The following is a 20,267-nucleotide window of genomic DNA, read 5'->3' on the forward strand; positions in this document are numbered from 1 at the left end:
TTTTTGTAATATATAGGCTATAAGAGGTTAATTTTTTTTATGATATATTTTATAAGGTCAATATAAATAATAAAGCTCACTATGATAAAATTAGGATCATAACGTCGGACTTCAAGTTCACAATAGTATTAAACGTTATACAACTTTTAATAAAGGTTACTATGTTAAAAATAAGGTTACTATGTTAAAAATAAGGGTCACTATGTTCAATGCAATGTCAGTTGCGTGTGTATAAAGCTCGGGTCCACAATAATATTATTGTGGACCAGGTCCACGCAAGTATTTCTGTACCCCTAATCATTATAATTTTATACTCGTAAGTTTGATAAAAACTAAATTTATAAGGTTAATATTCAACAATCTTTATAATTAAGGGCTTGTTCACTTCAGCTTAATTTCAATTCAGCTCCAATCAGTTCAGTTCTACTCATAATTTCCTTCTCTCATAAAATATTCAGTTTAGTTTAGTTCAGTTCAGTTCAGCTCCAAGTTCAGTTCAATTCAGTTCGATCAGTTCGAATCAGTTCAGTTCAGTTCAGCTCTAAGTTTAGTTCAATTCAGTTTGATCAGTTCCAATCAGTTCAGATCAGTTCAACTCAATTCAGTAAATGTGAACAGACCCTAAGTGAATGAATATAAAATAATAACTATTTAATTGCATTGATATATATAGGATGTATCAAATTTTTATGTTGTATACAAATGAAAAATCAAAATACTCACCTACAAAACTTGTTCCAAGAGGCCAGGGTAAGTGAACCGTTTCCAACGATTATAATTTGTGGCTAATTACTCATTAATTCAATAATGATATAGTATAATTATTCATTAAGACCATTATAAATAATGTTGGTTACAAACTTTGAATTGGAGAAAAAAAAACTTTTTTTTCTTTTACTAATAATTGAAATATCATTAAATTGAATTGCTTATGTGGCAAGTTTATATGTTACAAAAAATGATGTGGCGAAATAAAAACAAAAAAATTGACACATGGCGGAATGACACTCCTTACTTTAGAGTTTTAATAATAATAATAATAATAACTAGTTTTTGGGCTCGGGCGATGCCCCGGATTATTATATGGAATTGAACATTAATATACGTTGTAATGTATGATATAATTTTCTTGTAATTAAATTTGTTGTTCATATTGTCATTTGCTACCTATTAATATTTTGTATTAAAAAAATTGCATAAAAAATTACATAACTTGGTGGTAAGATACTTAGTTCTAGAATTAGAGGTTGAGGGTTCAATTCTTGTGGAGAACTTATTATTATTATTATTATTATTATCATTATGATGAGTGCATGACATGGAATGAAAAACAAATGGAATTGAAGGAGAGCCACGTGGCGTAATGAATAGTTAAGTAAGTGACGTGGTATAGTGAAGAGGGTTTACGTGACACGTGGATGTTCTTAGGAACGTCTTTGTATAGATTAGTATAGATTTAGATATAGATTTAAGCAACAAAACTCGGATTTTAGAACAAAACACACAATGAACCATTTTCAAACTGTACCTTCACATGTCAAGGAATTCTTCTACCTTAGGTTGATATACTTGAATCTTTTTATAGTTGATAATATTATTCTTATCTTTGTTTTGGCTAATAATGAATTAATGATAGAGCAAGTGGGTTAATTTTTTTTTTTTTTTTAAATGGAACAACAAATTGGAAATTTTGATACTGGTTAAATAAATTGAAACATGATGGGGGGAAAATTTTTTTACTTAAAATCAATGGTTTTTTCATATGTTCTCGCTAATACAAAACCATAGACATCAATGAAAATTAAATACTCCATTTTTTTATTTTTTTTTTTTATTTTTGGTGAAGAAATAAATACTCCATTAAACTAACATAAAATGCAAAAAAAATAAATAAATAAAAAATAAAATAAAAATCTCCAAAAATACAAATGAAGTATACCAAGAGATTCTTCTACCTTGGCCGATATAATGATACTCCGCATTATGTACAAAGTGTATGAATGTCTTATTATGTCTCGCTGAAGAAAAAAACAAACATGGTATTGATGGATAAATGGATTGATCAACTAATTTTCCATGTATTATACTTCGTATTTTTGTTTTGTGATGGTTACCAACTTTAAAAGTTCAATTTTGGTCCATATTTTATTATTTAATCTTCTATAAATTAATTTTCAATATGCTTTAAAATCAAGTATAAAATGCAAATTTAAAATATTGGACGAAAAAATAATTAATATTCGAATTAATTCGGATTGTATTATATATCCATTCATTCATCATCTATCTCATAATTTTTTAGAATTTATGGACTAACATATACACAATAATTTTTGTATGGAAAGAACAAAAAAAAAAAAAAAAAGATTTGACCATAGGTTTTCTTGTCATAAACATCTAACCACTTGTTAGGCCATTATTATTCACCCCATCTAAAATAGGAAATGTCAAACAAAAATGAAAAATTGAACATACTATTAAACTATCTAGACCCTATTATCATGGCAACAACTTTTCTAATCCTCAAGGTCCTTTAATACATTATGCAACAAATACATTTTAAATGAACCCTCTAATTTGCTTCATTAATTATTTTAATTTGTTCATGTTAAAACAAAGTCATGTCTTACAAACACCATCAACTTCACATAATATTCTTACCCTATATGGCACCAGGCCATATGATGCCAATGGTTGACATAGCTAGAGCCTTTGCAACCCATGGCAACACCAAAGCCACCATAATCACCACCCCGGCGAACGCCTCCCGTTTCAACGACACAATCACCAGAGACACCGATAACTCAGGGCACCAAATCACATTCCTTACAATCTCTTTACCATTAAAGGAAGTAGGCCTCCCTGAAGGGTGTGACAACCTTGTATCGACTTCGACACGTGAGACTACGTTCAAGCTCTTTCGAGCCATCGAAATGTTGCACCCTATGCTTGAGAGGATGTTAATTGATAACAAACCAGATTGTATTGTGTCCGATTATCTTTACCCTTGGACCGTTGATGTAGCAAAAAGGCTAGGAATTCCAAGGTTGGCATTTAGTGGTGGTTGTTTTTTTAATTGTTGTGTTAGTTACAATCTAGAGCAGTTTCGACCTCATGACCGTGTCGAATTCGAGCGTGAACCCTTTGTTGTTCCGAATTTGCCCGATGAAGTAACATTAACAAGATCACAACTTCAAGATCTTGTTAAGGAAAACACCGATTTTAATGAATTGTTTGAAAGACTTAGAAAAGCTGAAAAAAACAGTTTTGGTGTACTAATGAATAGTTTTTATGGTTTAGAGTCTGCTTACGTGAATTATTTTAGAAATGAGATGGGAATCAAGTCATGGCACATTGGTCCATTGTTTCTCTTCAATAAGCCTACGTTAGACGATAAAGTCGAACGAGGCGACAAGAGTTCGATTGATGCACATAAATGCTTACAATGGCTTGATTCAAAGAAGCCTAACTCTGTTCTTTACATTTGTTTTGGGAGTTTAAGCCGGTTTACGAAATCTCAGCTCATAGAAATGGCTAGTGCTCTTAATGATTCAGGGTGCTCTTTTATTTGGGTGTTAGGGAAAGTCATGAAATCTAGTGAAAATAATAATAATGACCAAATTAGCCAAGATGATGATCAAGAAGAAATTGAAGAAGAGCAACAACATTGGTTGCCTAATTGGTTTGAAGAGACCTTGTTAGAAAATAAAGAAAAGGGGCTTGTTATAAAAGGGTGGGCCCCACAATTACTAATCCTCGAGCATCCAGCAATAGGAGGGTTTTTAACACATTGTGGATGGAACTCGATTCTAGAAGGAGTGTGCGCGGGTGTACCATTGATCACATGGCCATTGTTCGCGGATCAATTCTACAACGAAAAACTTGTTACACAAGTCCTTAAAATCGGAGTTGAGGTAGGAAATATGGTGTGGAAAACGTGGGCAACGGATGAAACAGAGTTGGTTGAAAAGGAGAAGATTAATATAGCCATAGAAAGGGTAATGGGAGGAGGAGAAGAAGCAAAAGAAATTAGAAGAAAGGTTAAGGAGTTCAGTGAGTTAGCATACAAAGCTATAGAAGAAGGGGGAACCTCATTTAACGATGTTAATGAACTACTTAAGGAAATCAGCATGCACAAACAATATTATATGTTGAAAGAATAGAATTTATACATTATAGCCACTTATATATAGTCACAAACTTTTATATAGCTATAGCTCCAAATGTTTTAGTTTTTGGTAGCCTTAGAAATATGAAGATCTACCACCTCGATTTCAATGTATTAATAGCTTAGTTTGTCTATCGATTGTTGTATGAGATGATACAATAGGAAGTATTAGTATTATTCTTTAGAATAATTCAATTTGAATTCATTAATACCCTGAAAATTTAATAGAATAATATAGTTATACTTTGGTGAAAAACTATTATGTTGATTGTTGAGCATAATTCATTTTTTGTCATGGCTAAAATTGAGGTATAAGATAGGCCGTGGATATGTGTCTATTTCTTTTATTTTATTACATGGATATACTTTTTCTTTTATATCTTACAAGCTGTGAGACACACGCAAATTGAGTGTGCAAACATAACTACATAAGAAATTTATATGCTCGATTCTCTCTCTTTTTTTTTTCCCCCTGAAATATTATCAACCATATTCTAATAAGAAAAAAAAAATATATTAGGGATTTATAAATTGATGAAATCATAGAGGTTAAAAAGTAGGATATGAGTACATTAGAATATTCATGCAAAATATGATTTCCCTAGTAAATTAAATAAATAAAGGGTTGTAGTTTTTTTTTTTTTTTGTTTTTTTTTTTAAATAGTAGTTATATTTTAAGTCATGGTAGCTTTTTCTTGAAAATTATAAAAGATGAAAGGGGTATTTTGGGAAAGTGAAAATTTATCTCCCAAAACCCTCTTTCACTTTATATGTTACTCCGTACTATAAATTACAAGGTAATAGTATATTGTATGAGATTTGTACATAATGTGTACAAATAAAACAATTGATGTTGTGCATTAATTAAAATGAATTTTATGAGTACTAGCTACATAAGAGGTACTTGCCTTTCAAAATTTTGTTGAAAATTTCTCTTATTTTCCACTCTTAAAAATTGACATATTATACTCGTATGTACATTGTAATAAGTCGCACATAAAACTAAATGGTTTTTTCCCCTTTTTCTAAGGGAAGATAAAATAAACATGCATTTTATTACAATAAATATAATTTTATCAAAGCAAAGATTCTTTGTGAACAAAGAGCTACACAATACAAATGTACTTGGATGTTGGAAGACTTGGAACTAGTAAAGGTGCATTCTGCATTTATTGAAGAATGATGCATAAAAAGTTTTTGGTAAGAAGAAAGGCATAAAGGAGGGAGCATGCATGAATTTAGAAAATTCGTGGGGTTATGAAAACAAGAATTACGCCCAAAAGACACTAGTAGTTCTCAACTTTGTTTTTTCTATGTATGGGCAATAATTTTGATTGATCCATGAATTTATAAGAAATTATCAATTTTCAATGACTTACCACTAATTTGGCAATCGAATTTATCAACGTGAATGGTAATGCCGTAATGGTACTCATCAAGGAGCTAGCTAGGCTTACACATTGCCACATTGGTTAGTGCCTTAGTGGTTGTTGCCACTTGCCAATCACTAAATATAGATTTATTTATTATTTAAAATATAATTTTTTAATAAAAATCTAAATCACAATATTCCATTTGTCATATCTCTTTTCTCTTTAACCACATTTACTCTATGATTATTATTTTTCAGGCAATGAAAATATACATTGAAACCAATATCTCAAATCTTTGTCGAGTCAATTCACTTTAAATCTCAATCTAATATGGTTCATACAACACATCAACACATCTCATTATCATATGGAGTATTATATGATTGTATCACTCATTATTCATTAACTATGTACATCCAAAGTACATACGTAGTACTTAGAAAATGAATACGAAGTAGCACTCTCATTGATAATTGATAATTGATAAAGACATGTCAATCACGTTGCTTCAATCAAGGCCCAAGGACCATCAAAGAAAAAAAAGGGCTCCAAGGCCCTAAAAACCTAGAATAAACAAACACATCATTATTTTTTTTTGGTCCAAATCCACAATCAACAAAAGAAGATGAGAGGAAATGAGACATAAAATCATTAGTATGTTAGAATAAAGACTTTTATTTAAGAACACAAAATAAGAAGTCATATTTGCTAGAAAATTGACCAATACTAAATTAGTCTATTCAATTGTAATTGCAGGGAAGACTAATTTGATCGGCTGCTAATTCACATCTACCCAGAAATTCCTTGGAAATTTATTCCCTTTTCTTCAAATTAAACTCCATTGACGCTTTTGTCAACTTTACGCCTAAATTCTTGACTCAAAAAAAAAAAAGCCCCCATTTTCAGTTTTTTTCTACTATTAATCACTGTTAACTTAGCTCATTAACACCCATTTTCAAGTATTTTGAGCTGTTTTTTTTCAAATTTTTTGGGGTTTAAAATTCCAAATGATGAAGAATCGAGGTAGTGGTAAAATCTCTACAAAATGGATTCCGTTTTTTTGCATCACTTTCTTCTTCATTGGAATGCTCTTTAGTAACAGGTTTGATTTCTGCTCCTTTTCTTTTCTGGGTGTTTGCATTTAATTTGATTTGATCTTGTTAAAGTTATTAGCTTTTGCTAAATTTGAGTTGGGTTAGCTGATAAGATGCCAATTTGATTCAATTTTTTTGAAAAATAAAGGTTGTGGGAACCACCAGAATCTGATAATAAGCTGATTTCAAGCCATCAGCGGAATGAAGAGCTCAAAGTGATTTGTGAAGATTGTGGGACAAAAAAGGTATGAAAATTTTCAGATTTTGTTCCAACTTTTTTTTTAAATTTGGGGTAAAAGAAATTCAGCTTTGGAAATGGAATCTGGGGAAAAATTGAGCTTTTGATTTGATGCAGAAACCTAGAGAAAATACAGATGTAATGGATGAAGTACAAAAAACTCATGATTCAATCAAGTGAGTATATTAAATGGTTGTTTATTAAGTTAATTTTGGTTAGTTTTGAATAGATTTTAACAAGTTTTGTAATTGTGTTGATAATTGGGAGAATGCTTAGGTCTTTGGACAAGTCAATTTCAATGCTTCAAATGGAATTGGCTGCTTCAAGAAGTTCTAAGGAGCTAATTCATCCTAGAGAGTCTGTTGGGATCACTACTCAAGATGGAAAACCTAAGAAAAAGGCTTTTGTGGTTATTGGGGTTAATACTGCTTTTAGTAGTAGGAGGCGCCGTGATTCGGTTAGGGAGACTTGGATGCCTCAAGGTATTGGGTTTATTTCGTTGCTGTGTTTGCGTTGAACTTAATTGTGTGCATTGTACTCACCGCGGTTGTTGTGTCTTCAGGAGAAAAATTGCGAAAGTTGGAAAAAGATAAGGGAATTGTGATACGATTTATGATTGGTCACAGGTCTGTTGATTGCTGCTTCATAGTGTTTCCTTATTTCTTCATCGCGTGCTCAATTTATTTGTTTTGAAAGGAAACCGCTCATTTTCATGAAAAATAACATTTGTTGTTGAAAATTATGTTTTAGTTTTATGTGATTTTCATTTAAAATTGGGGAGTTATTATGTATTTATGTGGGTGTGGTCCATGTGAAGCCTCATCTTATGTGTAGTGTGTGTACTTTGTAATCTGAAATCTACTATGTGTGAGTTGTTTAACACTCGGTCGCTCTGTGTACAAGTAGAATGGATACATGTCTACACATTGACAAAGATAACAGATTGTCTTATGCATGTAAACAGGCCACCAACTCTATAATATTGCCACTGTTTGAATCTCTTATTTTGTCCAAAGTTCCTGTTGATCATTGGAGATCATGAAGTCAAGCTTTTACAAAATCACTACTAGTTTATACGGAGTAATGTGACAAACATTGCCATTTTTCAATGCCTCTACTGCTGATCTCAAATAGGGTAGTTTCTTTTGTTTTGGTGGGGTGAGGGTGAGTTTCAGATGAATGTTACCTTCATCATATATTACACTGATGCTCTATTAGCCTTACCCCTATAATTGCAAAGAGGTCACTTCCTTTACGGTGTGTTTGGATAGAGAAAGGGGAAGGAAAAGAAAGGGAGGGAGGAGAAGAGGAGGGGAGGGAAGAATGGTAAGTTTTCCTTCCAAATCTCTCCATTGTTGGAGGGATCAATTTCCTACAATTTAATCCCTCCATTTCTCTCCCCTCCAATTCCCTTCCTTCCTCATTTGTTATCCAAATGAAAGATACCTCATCTCTCCATTTCCCTTCCCTTCCTTTCCCTCCATTTCCTTCAATCCAAATACACCGTTAGTCTATTGATTTATTATTGTGTAATGCTCAGAATTCTGGTGATAAGTGTTTCAAAATAATTGAATGTACAACCATAAAATTTTAAATAATCTTGGTGTAGTTTGATTGCAATCAGAATATAAGTTTTTATGCAATAAAAAGGGACTAAGAGTGACAAGATTCATTAAAACTTTAGAATCATTGGCATTCAAGGGAGTTGTACAATCAAACGTCCGAGTGCCTAAAGGGTTAAAACTTGAAAAGCCTAAAAATACAAGTATGTTTTTTACACACACTTAATATATAGAAACATTTATGCAATTGGTATGGAGCTTGTTGCAACTTGTGATTTGCCTGGTTTACAAAATTGAACTAGGATTTTATTGCCTGCAGTGGTCCAGAAAAGGACATTGAATATGGTGGTGAACTCATCTATATTATAACAATGCAGAAATATTTTCATATGACTGGTAAAAGATAGTTTTTTTGTGATTTTGAATAGTGCACTGACTGAAATACACATTTTTGAAATAGTGCTACATCAAACAGCATTTTAGATCGAGCTATTGATTCAGAGGAGGCTCAACATAATGACTTTCTTAGGCTGGTAACATCGTTAGCCCCTACTTTAATATGACTATGTAGTGTTTAACTTTGTGGTCATCGTCAGAATCTTATCCAAAAACAATTTCAGGAGCATATTGAAGGATATCATGAATTGTCTGCAAAAACGAAGATATTCTTTACCACTGCAGTTGCAAAGTGGGATGCTGATTTTTATGTCAAGGTGGATGACGATGTCCATTTAAATTTAGGTATATCTATAAAACTATCCTACAGAGTCTTTCTCGTGTCAGGCCATTTCTGATACTCTGCATCTGGCACATGTTGTCCTTCACCACCATGATTTCCACTTTTTTCTGCTTGTTTTTTTCTTAATTATTTATTTTTTAAATTGCAGGAGTTTTTGCATCAACTCTTGCTCATTATCGATCAAAACCAAGAGTGTATATTGGTTGTATGAAATCTGGTCCCGTTCTCGCTGAAAAGTAAGACTCCAGGACCTCAGTATATTGGTCATCCATTTGGTACTATTTGCTGTTGGGAGCATTCGTGCCATGATTTTCAATGTCTCACTCATACAATTACTTTGTTTCATAGGAATGTTAAATACCATGAGCCAGAATTCTGGAAATTCGGGGAAGAAGGAAACAAGTATTTTCGCCATGCAACTGGACAGATCTATGCCATCTCCAAGGATTTGGCAACATATATTTCAATTAATCAGTGAGTTCTGTTCCTCTTTTATCCTGATGTGTTTCTTTTATATTGAATGCATTTTTTAACCTCTTTATGCTTCTCAGCTTCTCATCTTCTCATCTAATTTGGGTTAAATACATATTCACAATTTACGTGGGGCTGTAGAATTTAGTATTACATGAGTTATATATTTGCTAAGCATTTTCCAAACCCGGTACACTGGTGCAGTAATGAAATTTGACATTTACAGCTAAAATGTTGAACATTCTAGGGTATTCCTACAAGTTTATGTGACGCTTTTTTTCTTAGTAATGCTTTGCTCAATAGTAGTCATAAAATGGTACTTTTATGTTGCAATTACAGGCCTATACTGCACAAATTTGCAAATGAAGATGTGTCCCTTGGTTCATGGTTTATTGGTCTTGATGTGGAACATATTGATGAGCGTAGCATGTGCTGTGGAACTCCTCCAGGTATTTTCATTGTTATTTTTTGTTGCAATCATAGGCTACATGGCAATCTGTTGAAACACAATAAATAACAAGGATCAGACATAAGTGAATTATGTATGCTTTGCTTGAAATATCTGAACTCGAGACATGATCACTTGGAGATTACCAAATAATATTTGAATCTGATGATTGGATGGCAACATGAAGTTTCTATCTAAGAGGTTTCTATCTAAGAGTTTTAATCATCCAAACATTTTCTTATCATATTCTCTATCACTTTGGTTGGACTCATATCTGAAGTCCCTAATCAAGGCATTCAAATGAGATACCTTTAGGACTAAAGCTGCAAAGCTTGAACTGCGAACAATGTCCTCTAAAAGCCTGCCTACTCACACCCTTTTTTTTGGCTTTACAGACTGTGAATGGAAGGCGCAGGCAGGAAATGTCTGTGTAGCATCATTTGATTGGAGCTGCAGTGGAATTTGCCAATCAGTAGAGAAGATGAAATTTGTCCATGAAAAATGTGGTGAAGGAGATGAAGGAATATGGGGTGTATCGTTGTAATGAAAACGTCTACTAGTACTTAAATACAAGCAAGGGCCAAAATTACCATTCTGGAGTTTTGAGACATGGATAGAATAGTGTGTGTTACCAGAGTGGCAAAGACGAGTTAGATTTGGGCATGAAGCTTGAACAAGGGTTTGGCTCACCTTGTACAACAGATGGATAGCAGATTTCTGGAAGACCTACACCTTGCTTATCTAGGGTGTTGAATGTGCACGAATATGTACAACACGTAACTGCTGACATGTAACTGATTCCTCGAGTGTAAAACAGTTTTGGTTCTCTGTATAGGAGGCAGGGGCGTGCTTAAGGCATTGCTATATTTAGCATGTTGTTTCTCTTTTAAAGCGCCCCATATAGGCAAAACTACATGTCTGTTTACTTGATATTCTTAGCTTATCCTGTCTTGTAATTGAATTTATTGATGATGGAAATTTTCTAATCTAATGGTTTGGTAGTTAACTATGTCAGTCTTGCTTCACTATCTAAGAGAGTAAAATTTCTTACCATACATTCAACTACACTTCTTTATGAATTAGTGGTTGAGAATGTGATCTCTACCCTTCAAATCTATGGATCAAGCAATGGTATCCATTACAGATCTCATTTTTCATAACAATAGTATAAAATTATACTCGTAATAAGATTCCACATAATTATACTTCGTATTTGTTATTACTGATGTCAGTCATATACAAGTATAAGATTCTACATCAAAGGCCCGTGCTTGCTCACTTTTCTATCTAGAATCCAGAAATTCTCCCGAAATAACCGGTCTAATAGGAAAATCTCAATTTATGATTCACATATATTGTAAAATTAGACTAGACTAGTACCGACTAGATCAAAACAAACTAACACGTCGTAAACTTAGACTAGATCAGACTAGATCAAAACAAACGAATACGATTCACGTCAGACCGTGTGGCGTGAAGTCTGATGAAAGCGCAAAATGAGCCCAGCCTATATGCGCTCATACTAGAAGTGAAGAAGGAAAAGAACAAACACAAAAATTAGGAATTAACAACGGAATAGAAGAAAACTGAAAACCCATCCCAAAATCAATCAATCAATCAAAACCATCTTTTGCATTGACTTCTCTCCCTCTTTCTCTCTCAATTGCTTGAATTTGTTGATCAATATTTACAGCATTTGATCGATCAAAAGTGGGGTTTTAGCTTCAATGGAGAACAGTGAGATGTTTAGCTCATCAACGGTGCAACACACTTGGCATGATTTTCTCGACCGGATGCGTCAACCTTCCGCCGCTGAATTTGTCAAAGCTATTAAAAGGTTTGATTTTTATTAATTTTTGTTGGGAATTGTTTCCCAGTTTCTTAATTTTACTGAATTTGTTGTTTAATATTCTGCAATTGCAATGTTTCAACGGTTTTTAATCCCTAGAATTGAATCTTTTTTTCATAAAATTAGCTGTTTGGTATTATGAGATGTGTTTTTCTAGCTGCATTTGCTTACCCCTTTTCTGGATTAATCTTAGAAATTAAGAAATAATACTGATTTGTGTTGATTTTCAGGGTTTTCTTTCAATTAATTTATTGATGAGTGAACTTAATGATATATGAACACATGAACTGTCAGTTAATTTGATGAATTGAAATTTTCAAGTACTATGCAGGTTTTTTGTTTAATTAGTTCAAATGTCTTAACTGAAATTTGTCCAAAGTTGGTATTATGTGAAATTTTAGGTAATTAGATGCTGTTAGATGTGATAGTGGAACATATTAGCTTCTTGAACACTCACTATTGCAATTGTTGCCATTACCTGTCACTGTGAATCTAATGAGGTTGTGAGAAATTGAGTATATGTTTTCATGTAAAGCACATTTAATTTATCAGCTTAGAAAGGCTGTTATGATTATCAACCACGATTGAGCTTTTCATGGGAGTACTTTGTTGGCCTTTTGTATTTTGGTGCATAATTTAATGAAAAATATAAAGGGGCCCCCGTGTTCTAGATTTAGTTATAGAGCTACAGAAATCTATATCAATTATCTACATAAAACGAGTGATAATTATATAATACATAAAACGAGTGATAATTATATAATACGACGACTATATGATATCTGGAAAGGTTTTGAGTTTTCAGAATTGGTGGATTCAGACCCCCCTTTGAAGCATTTTGGTTTTGAGAATTTTGACTGATAATACATTATCTTACTATCATTTTCAATTTTGAAATATTATGATGTTCTTCCCGACTTGTTCTGTCATGCCTAAATCACAGTATTGGCTGAGTTTGCATTTTTGAACTGTCAACAAGGGTTTACTTGTTTATAACTAGTTGTCTACAGTCTCTACACGTGTTAAGCTTTAAGTGATGTCTGCTTATGGCAGTTTCATTGTCTCCTTCTCGAACAATTCTCCTGATCCAGAAAAGGATAGTGCTGCAGTACAGCAATTCTTTGCCAAAATGGAAGCTGCCTTCAGGGCTCATCCACTTTGGAGTGGTTGTTCAGAAGAGGAGCTTGAAAGTGCTGGTGAAGTGAGTTAACTTGCTTCTTGTCTGTATGCGCTCTTTTGTCCCCTAGACACAATCTTGATTCAATGATGGGTACAATTACATTTGACCTGCACAATTTTCACTTGCAGGGACTGGAGAAATATGTCATGACAAAATTATTTCCTCGTGTTTTTGCTTCATTTCCTGACGATGTAAAGATTGATGAGCAGCTTACTGAAAAGATTGCTTTAGTTCAACAATTCATCCGGCCAGAACATTTGGATATCAAGCCACCCTTTCAAAATGAGTCATCATGGCTGGTTAGTATGAAAAGTTGATGCTTTTTTTCATACTATGGTATCTGTAACAGCTCGAACAGCATCTTTGGAATAGAATGACTTGTCGTACTAGTGACTTAAATTTCAGCTCTCCTCATTTAGAGTTGCATCAGATTTGACTGTATCTCACTGCACTTAAACATTTTTAGGGAAAGTTAAAACTCCTTCCATATCACTCAAATAGTCCCAAATCAACTGCCACTCTTCTTATCTACTAAGCTAAATTATGAAATTTCCCATATCTGACTAAATTTAGGATTTTATGCATCGCAAATTGAAAACAAAAATGCTTGCTCTCAATGATTACATATCTAATTTAGGATAATTATGGTGTATTGAGCCAAATCCTTAAAAATAACCTATGACCAAAATTGTTCTATTAAAGTAAGACAACTAGAGAGGGATTATTATTATTCTTTCAGTTTTCGCCCTTTTCAAGGTATCTAAGTTGTCTCAGGTCATAAGAGTATAAATGAGGCATCCAAATGCTTAGTTGTATCTTGTATGACCTTTGTCATTTGTTGATATGACAGAATGGATAATCACGCATCCAACAAAGTACAGTCACAAAATCAGGAATAAGAAAATTGCTAGAATGGAAACATCACTCCGTCTGATGTTTACAAGTTTACTGCAAATTTGGACTTCTGTTCAAGTATGATACTCGTTAGATTGCTGTCATTAACTCTTTCACTTTATGTGGACTATTTACTACCTCTCTGACTGTTGAGTACTTGAGTGTTTGCGCTTTTGAAAAAAATGCCACTTTTCAGTTTCTGTAATTTCAAAAAAATCTTGAGGTTTTTGTTTCCAATCTTCCATATTACTTTTCCGTTGCTTTCTTGTGCTTTTTTTTTTCGTGTCATTTGTGGCCATAGTATCAATTTCTTCATGAAATGCATAAAAGTAGAACAGGAATTTATTGAAATCACTTAAGTAAAGTTGCTAATTGCATGAGAGTAGTAACATACATGAAATCTGAATCATATAGTATTATAGAACATGATTTTTTTGCTTTGAAACGGTACTTAATTGAATGCAGCTACCATCTTGAGACACGGAGTATTTCTCAAGCTTTATGTGCTATCTTAATGTTGGCAGCTTGCGCAAAAGGAGCTGCAGAAGATTAATATGTACAAGGCACCCAGGGAAAAGCTTGCCTGTATTCTTAACTGTTGCAAAGTCATAACTAATTTGTTGCACAATGCTGCTGTCACTGCAAATGAGGATACCCCTGGAGCTGATGAATTTCTTCCAGTTCTTATTTATGTCACTATAAAGGTCAGTCCTGCATTATGCAAGTAATTTCTGCTTCTGCCTCCTTGCATGTGCTGGTGTGACTTTTGCATATCTAGTTTCTTTATTTGTATGTCAAAAAAAGAAAAACCACTTTTGATTCTAGTACTTTCAATTGTGTTACATTCACTTGCAATGAAATCAGAAGCCCTTAAGTTGGGACGAAAACAAACTTTACCTTTTATAGGTTGATTTTATAACAATGGGAAGGCAAACTCTCTACAGCACCATTCAATTTTGTGATTATTGTGTTTTCTTTACATTTATGCTTGAAGCATTCACCTAGAAATCTAGGGTGCTGCATCATTATAACTTTCATTAATCCAATACAAACTTACGCTATCTATCATGCATCTTTCTGTAGGCAAATCCTCCCCAGCTGCACTTGAATTTGCAATACATACAGCGTTATAGGCGTGAGTCTCGATTAGTTTCAGAAACAGCTTACTACTTCACAAACATCCTTTCAGCTGTATCCTTCATCTCAAACATTGATGCTCAAGCTCTTTCAATGGATGAAAATGAATTTCAAAGGAATATGGACTCTGCTCAAGCACTTCTATCTGGGCTGACGACTGATTTTCAGACTACGACGAATACTGTTGACAATACTTCCAGCTCAAAACCCCCCATGGAAGAATTTCAGCAAACTTTTCCTTCTAATAGTGACTCCACAAAACAATCTCAAACACCCTTGGATTCTTCTGCTACAAAATCTAGCGGCCAGGATGATCCACCTAGTAAGGATCAATCATCAATGACAAAAAATATGTCCATCTCTGATCTTGAGGAGAAAGGTGCAACTATGATTTTGAAAGAGGATCATAGTATTGACAATGTTTTTCAGGAGTTTCCATATGTATTTGCTAGTGTTGGGGATCTAACGTTGCGTGATGTTGAAGATTTACTGAATAATTATAAACAGCTTGTATTCAAGTATGTTTGCCTTGCCAAGGGAAAGGGCGTTGCACCATCACTATCAACCTCTTCATTTTCACAAGCGCTAGATCAGAGCCTTGTAGAAACTGTGGAAGAATCTGAGCCCGGGAAAGAAATAGAAACAGATCCTGGGAAAGAAATAGAAACAGATGAACATAAAGCTAGAAAAGCTGATAGCACTGATGAAAGCTCACACTCAGACATGGTAATTTCTGAATCCAAGTCTCCACACGAGGATGCTGATGCTTCTCCACAGGAAGAAGAAAGAAATGAAGATTTGGCTTCACCTAAAGAAGATTCAGAAGACAAAAAGCAACAGGAGGATTCCGCTGCACCACTAACCAAAGAACCACAAAATGATGTACAATTATAATTCTTTGATATACTTGCAAAATGTTGTCAGATGTACATTAAGACCACCTCTCCTGAAATTACTTTGCACGAATGGTAAGTTATAATAGTTTAATTGTTCTAAATGACTAAATCTCTCCTATGACTCTCTCTATTGAATTTTGTTAAGGTCTGAGACACTGAGAGTATGTAAGGTACCATGAAAGTCGTTACTATACCTTAGGTTAAGCCACAGGCTAATTGTTCATGACCTTATTGAACTCCTAGCAATTGCTTAACTCCTTTTCAGAACATTATACAAATATCTTGTAAGCTCATTCATGCATGATTTAGTGCCCAAAGACCAAAGTGAAAATTAGATCCCAAAATTAACACGATTTTTTTTTTTTTTTTAAATTTTTTTTATATATATATATTTTTTTTTTCTTATCTGCGTCTGGTTACATGGTCACATCTCCATACATCAGCGTGTCCACAGGTAAAATCATTATCGGGTACACTGTGAGTATTCTACTCATGTGTTCGCGTTCTATTTTGCACCAAAAATAGCTACACTTATTTCGTTTGATACAGAGTAAAATTGTTAACCATATACAGTATTGTATTCTATTAAGGCAGCATGGTAACAAGTAAAAAAAAAAAAAAAAAAAAAGTCATGCACTTTTCTGTTCTCTCCTACATGGGAAAGAAGTTTTTCTACCTTTTGAAACTTTAAAAATTGAATAATTGAAAAGAGATTCAATCATTTAAGCCTAAGATAAATTATCTTGAAAACAAATTCAATTCACAAACATTATAGATAACAATAATGTTAGGAGACAAAGAGAAAGAGAACAAATCATGTTCGATTGCATAGGCTGTCCATATTCAATCTACACGAGCTTTCATTCATCGTCTTCTAACAAGCTTTTGTTTCATTCGTTTGTCTCATTACTTCATTATTCTTATTGTATTCTTTCAATTATCCTTTTTTTGTTTGCCACTTTACTTTTGGTTGGTGCCTTGGTGTACTATTGTAAATTAATACAAGTACTTTAATTTTTTTGCGTTTCATTACATATTTTTTTGCTTAATTAGCATACGTACATGTGTACCGTCATGGTCGCCTAAGTAAACGCTAAACAATAGCTGTATGAATGTGATGAACATCCAAATGTTTTGTTTGGCCAATGATCTTAATTAACAGCTACATAATGTTAGATTTTTGTTCTATTTTAGAGGTGATCATAAACCGGTCAAAGTTGGTGTCAAACTAAATGGCCTAGCTACTAACCAAACCTAATTGATTTTGCAACTCTATTGTGTAACCGTGTTACACTTTGTTTAATTAATTTAAGGGATAGTAATCACATGGTTCTCATTTGATTTGATCCCCTAGCATATTGAGTTTGTTGAAGGTTGCAAAATATGTAAAATTTGCGAGTTCTCAGAAAGTCTAGACTCTAAACATACATTATTTATTTTCTTAAAGGTAAGGTTAGTTGTGGACTTGAATACATAATTGTCTACATAAAATTAACTTTAGAAAAAGATATTTTTAAGGTAGAAGTAAGTAGGAGCATCATATATTGGCATACTACGAAAAAAGCATATCACGTTATCCCTCGAGACACATGAATACTACTACATAACAATGGTTGATCATATAATATTCAAACTTAATTAACTGGCGGTATATTTAATTTATAATTTATACCTTATGGTTGTTATTTATTACAATTAACCCTACAAATATGCGTTATTAGAATGAAATAAAGCTAACCTAGCTAGGGTAGTAGGGGATGCGCTAGGGTGACAAAAGAGGCCGACAAACACAGCATTAGTGTTTGATACTCTAATACTTAACCATTGACAATATCTTAACAACTAATCACTTTTGCATTTAATGAATCGATCTATGTTTCTCAGGTGGAATCTAATGTGGTTGAATCCTCCCATGCACTATCCCTATATATATACATTGTTTTTTACTTTATTTTTTATTCATCATCCATGCTAGCTACATGTATGGGCTAACCTAGCTCGAGTTAGCAGGCAAGACATATTAAGGATCAAGCGAAAGCTAAGGTATCTCTACTTTCAGAATGCTCCTAAAGTCCTAATGAGGTAGAAATCCACGTCTTAAGGTTAAAAGTTAAAATTTGATTCTTACCGCTAGGAGAAGTTTAACAAGGTTATAAGATATATTGAATCAACTTAGAATAGATCTAGATTCTTCAAACCTTAAATAAGCTAAACAACATATAAAATTACGTCAAAGTTAATTAATTAAGCACCAATATGTAATTAGAATAAGTGATGAACAGTTGTAATTAATTGTTTGTTGGTAAAATAAAACCTTAGAATAATGAAGCAATTAATTAAATAAGAAATAAAGATGAAGATGAAGAAAGGAGGAATGAGGCATGTGAAGAAGGTCGGGGAAGATGTGAACATATCTGAAATGAAAACATCTTATTTTAAAATAAAAATTGCGACATAACACCGGCGTACTTTTGCATGTGCATTGTTCCACCAACCATGGCCTTTACATTTTGCAACCACTAAAACTTACTACAATGCAACCAACTCTCTTTTTTATTTTGTTTCCTACTTTTTTCTTGGAAACACGTTTACTTTGTATAATCTATAGTTTGCAATTTATGAACGTAACATGAATTTCGTACGTAGCTAGCTTAGTGAAATATTATATCTTAAAGAAACGGCAACATACATACATATATATATATATATGTGTGTGTTGAATTAAGACTCATAAAGCCGTGATAATATGCTTGCTTATGTAATACTTCATATTATGCTTGCTTATATACATTGATTGATGTATAGCACATCTTATTATTTGAATTTGGAATTGTGAAGTATTGTATAATAAACTTGCAAAGGTGTAAATGGTGCTTTTCCATGTCTGATCTGTACAAGCCAATAAACATGATGAATGTGTGTTCTTTACACACTGGTGTGGTGTGTGGAAATCAAATCGATCTTGTATCCTTTATATGCGTACAAATTACATGTAGATGTAGAAGCGTAGATTATATATGTACAATGTTATGAATTTAATTGTGGTAAACGTCTCATAGAGGAATTTAAATAAATTAGTGTGACTTGGTATACCCTTATTGGTATTAATATTATCTCAAAATGACATAAAGACCACATATATATTACACATTATATTTGACTGAATTTTCAACTATAGCAAGCTAAAAATGATCATTTTTCCAATAATATGACTCATGCTGAGATCATGCATGTATTGGTAGAGATGGACAATAAGATGTTAATTTTTTTTTTATTTTTATTTTTTAAAAAAATAAAGCTAAATAATTGTGTTTTTTAATACTCCGTAAAGAATAGTGAAAAAATTATAATAAGTCAATTTTGTAAAAAATAAAAAATAGATGCGGCCTAATTGAGACAAAATTAATAAAGTTAAAATTGATTGTTGCATCTCATATCATTACTCATGCATAACTAATTAACAAAGTAACAAGCTATAGATTAACTATTTACCTAGTTTAAGGAATGGATGTACACCCTTACTTTTTTCCCTAATTACAAAGCTATTTCCATCAAACTACACTGTACAAAGTAAAGATTATATTTATTGACCTAACTACTAATTCACAAAAGATAGATAAGACAACGTACAGGACTTGTTAAGAGAGACTTACTAATACTGATAATCATTATCCTAAATCAATCAATTGGACGCACTTATTTGTTGTTTAATTTAGATACAAACACATACTTTATTAAAAAAAATTTGGTCGAAATTATTGCTTATGAATCATTCAAGTCATTTGAAATAAACCCCTTATTTACTCTTGAACATTTTCATGACTTCTATCATTTTCAGCAAACTCATGAATCACTAAACATATATATATATATTCACCAAAAACAAGAAATAAATTTGAAAACGTGTAATTTGCTCCATACAGTCAACAATCAAGGCAAATATATATCATTATCGTAGACTAACCAAAGTCGGAAAGGGCAGGTATTCACCTACTTTACGAAATTTTATCATACTATTTATTAATTATGTATGAATAAGCAACCAATTAAGGTTAGTGATGAGAAACGGCTAGACTTGCTAAAATTGACATATGAAGTGTATTGACTTCTAATGATCGAATCTCTTTCTCTCTTCTTCCCTTGATTTTCTCCTATATGTAATTGTTGTCTACTGTTTTTACTGTTCTACATTTATGCTACACTATTCTAAGATAGACA

At 32.8% G+C, this 20,267-nt stretch overlaps 3 protein-coding genes across 6 annotated transcripts; all 3 read left to right on the forward strand.

Annotated features, from left to right (window-relative positions):
• The first annotated feature begins 2,621 nt into the window (after positions 1-2,621).
• On the forward strand, positions 2,622-4,163 carry LOC145613071 (scopoletin glucosyltransferase-like). The gene has a single exon (XM_081668128.1). The coding sequence runs from the start codon at positions 2,622-2,624 to the stop codon at positions 4,161-4,163; it is 1,542 nt and encodes a 513-aa protein (XP_081524254.1).
• Positions 4,164-6,220: 2,057 nt separating this feature from the next.
• Positions 6,221-11,107, forward strand: LOC145613120 (beta-1,3-galactosyltransferase 7-like). Of its 2 annotated transcripts, none has more exons than XM_081668176.1 (11): positions 6,221-6,643; positions 6,784-6,880; positions 6,991-7,049; positions 7,141-7,355; positions 7,436-7,499; positions 8,896-8,968; positions 9,056-9,176; positions 9,323-9,410; positions 9,523-9,648; positions 9,985-10,094; positions 10,489-11,107. In XM_081668176.1, exons 1-11 carry the CDS (start codon positions 6,549-6,551, stop codon positions 10,635-10,637), a joined length of 1,197 nt encoding a protein of 398 aa, XP_081524302.1. In that variant the 5' UTR covers positions 6,221-6,548; the 3' UTR covers positions 10,638-11,107. The 2 variants fall into 2 exon arrangements, with proteins under 2 accessions (XP_081524302.1, XP_081524303.1); XM_081668177.1 differs by having other exon boundaries at positions 6,222-6,643; positions 7,150-7,355.
• A 447-nt stretch (positions 11,108-11,554) lies between these two features.
• LOC145614910 (vacuolar protein sorting-associated protein 9A-like) lies at positions 11,555-16,463 on the forward strand. Of its 3 annotated transcripts, XM_081669982.1 has the most exons (5): positions 11,555-11,930; positions 12,996-13,143; positions 13,251-13,421; positions 14,541-14,720; positions 15,100-16,454. In XM_081669982.1, exons 1-5 carry the CDS (start codon positions 11,821-11,823, stop codon positions 16,045-16,047), a joined length of 1,557 nt encoding a protein of 518 aa, XP_081526108.1. In that variant the 5' UTR covers positions 11,555-11,820; the 3' UTR covers positions 16,048-16,454. The 3 variants fall into 3 exon arrangements, with proteins under 3 accessions (XP_081526108.1, XP_081526109.1, XP_081526110.1); XM_081669983.1 differs by lacking the exon at positions 12,996-13,143 and having other exon boundaries at positions 11,809-11,930; positions 15,100-16,455; XM_081669984.1 differs by lacking the exons at positions 11,555-11,930; positions 12,996-13,143 and adding an exon at positions 13,973-14,094 and having other exon boundaries at positions 13,283-13,421; positions 15,100-16,463.
• The last annotated feature ends 3,804 nt before the right edge of the window (positions 16,464-20,267 follow it).

This window comes from Chenopodium album, chromosome 25 (genome assembly GCF_948465745.1).
Source record: "Chenopodium album chromosome 25, dcCheAlbu1.1, whole genome shotgun sequence".
Taxonomy (NCBI): domain Eukaryota; kingdom Viridiplantae; phylum Streptophyta; class Magnoliopsida; order Caryophyllales; family Amaranthaceae; genus Chenopodium; species Chenopodium album.

Bases quoted from the DNA above. Each gene is read 5' to 3' on its own strand.
- LOC145614910 (XM_081669982.1), top strand. From the start codon at position 11,821: ATGGAGAACAGTGAGATGTTTAGCTCATCAACGGTGCAACACACTTGG. The intron at 11,931-12,995 runs GTTTGATTTTTA...TGCTTATGGCAG, and splicing joins TTTGTCAAAGCTATTAAAAG to TTTCATTGTCTCCTTCTCGA. The intron at 13,422-14,540 runs GTTAGTATGAAA...TAATGTTGGCAG, and splicing joins AAAATGAGTCATCATGGCTG to CTTGCGCAAAAGGAGCTGCA.
- LOC145613120 (XM_081668176.1), top strand. From the start codon at position 6,549: ATGATGAAGAATCGAGGTAGTGGTAAAATCTCTACAAAATGGATTCCG. The intron at 7,050-7,140 runs GTGAGTATATTA...GATAATTGGGAG, and splicing joins AAAACTCATGATTCAATCAA to AATGCTTAGGTCTTTGGACA. The intron at 10,095-10,488 runs GTATTTTCATTG...TTGGCTTTACAG, and splicing joins GTGCTGTGGAACTCCTCCAG to ACTGTGAATGGAAGGCGCAG.
- LOC145613071 (XM_081668128.1), top strand. From the start codon at position 2,622: ATGTCTTACAAACACCATCAACTTCACATAATATTCTTACCCTATATG.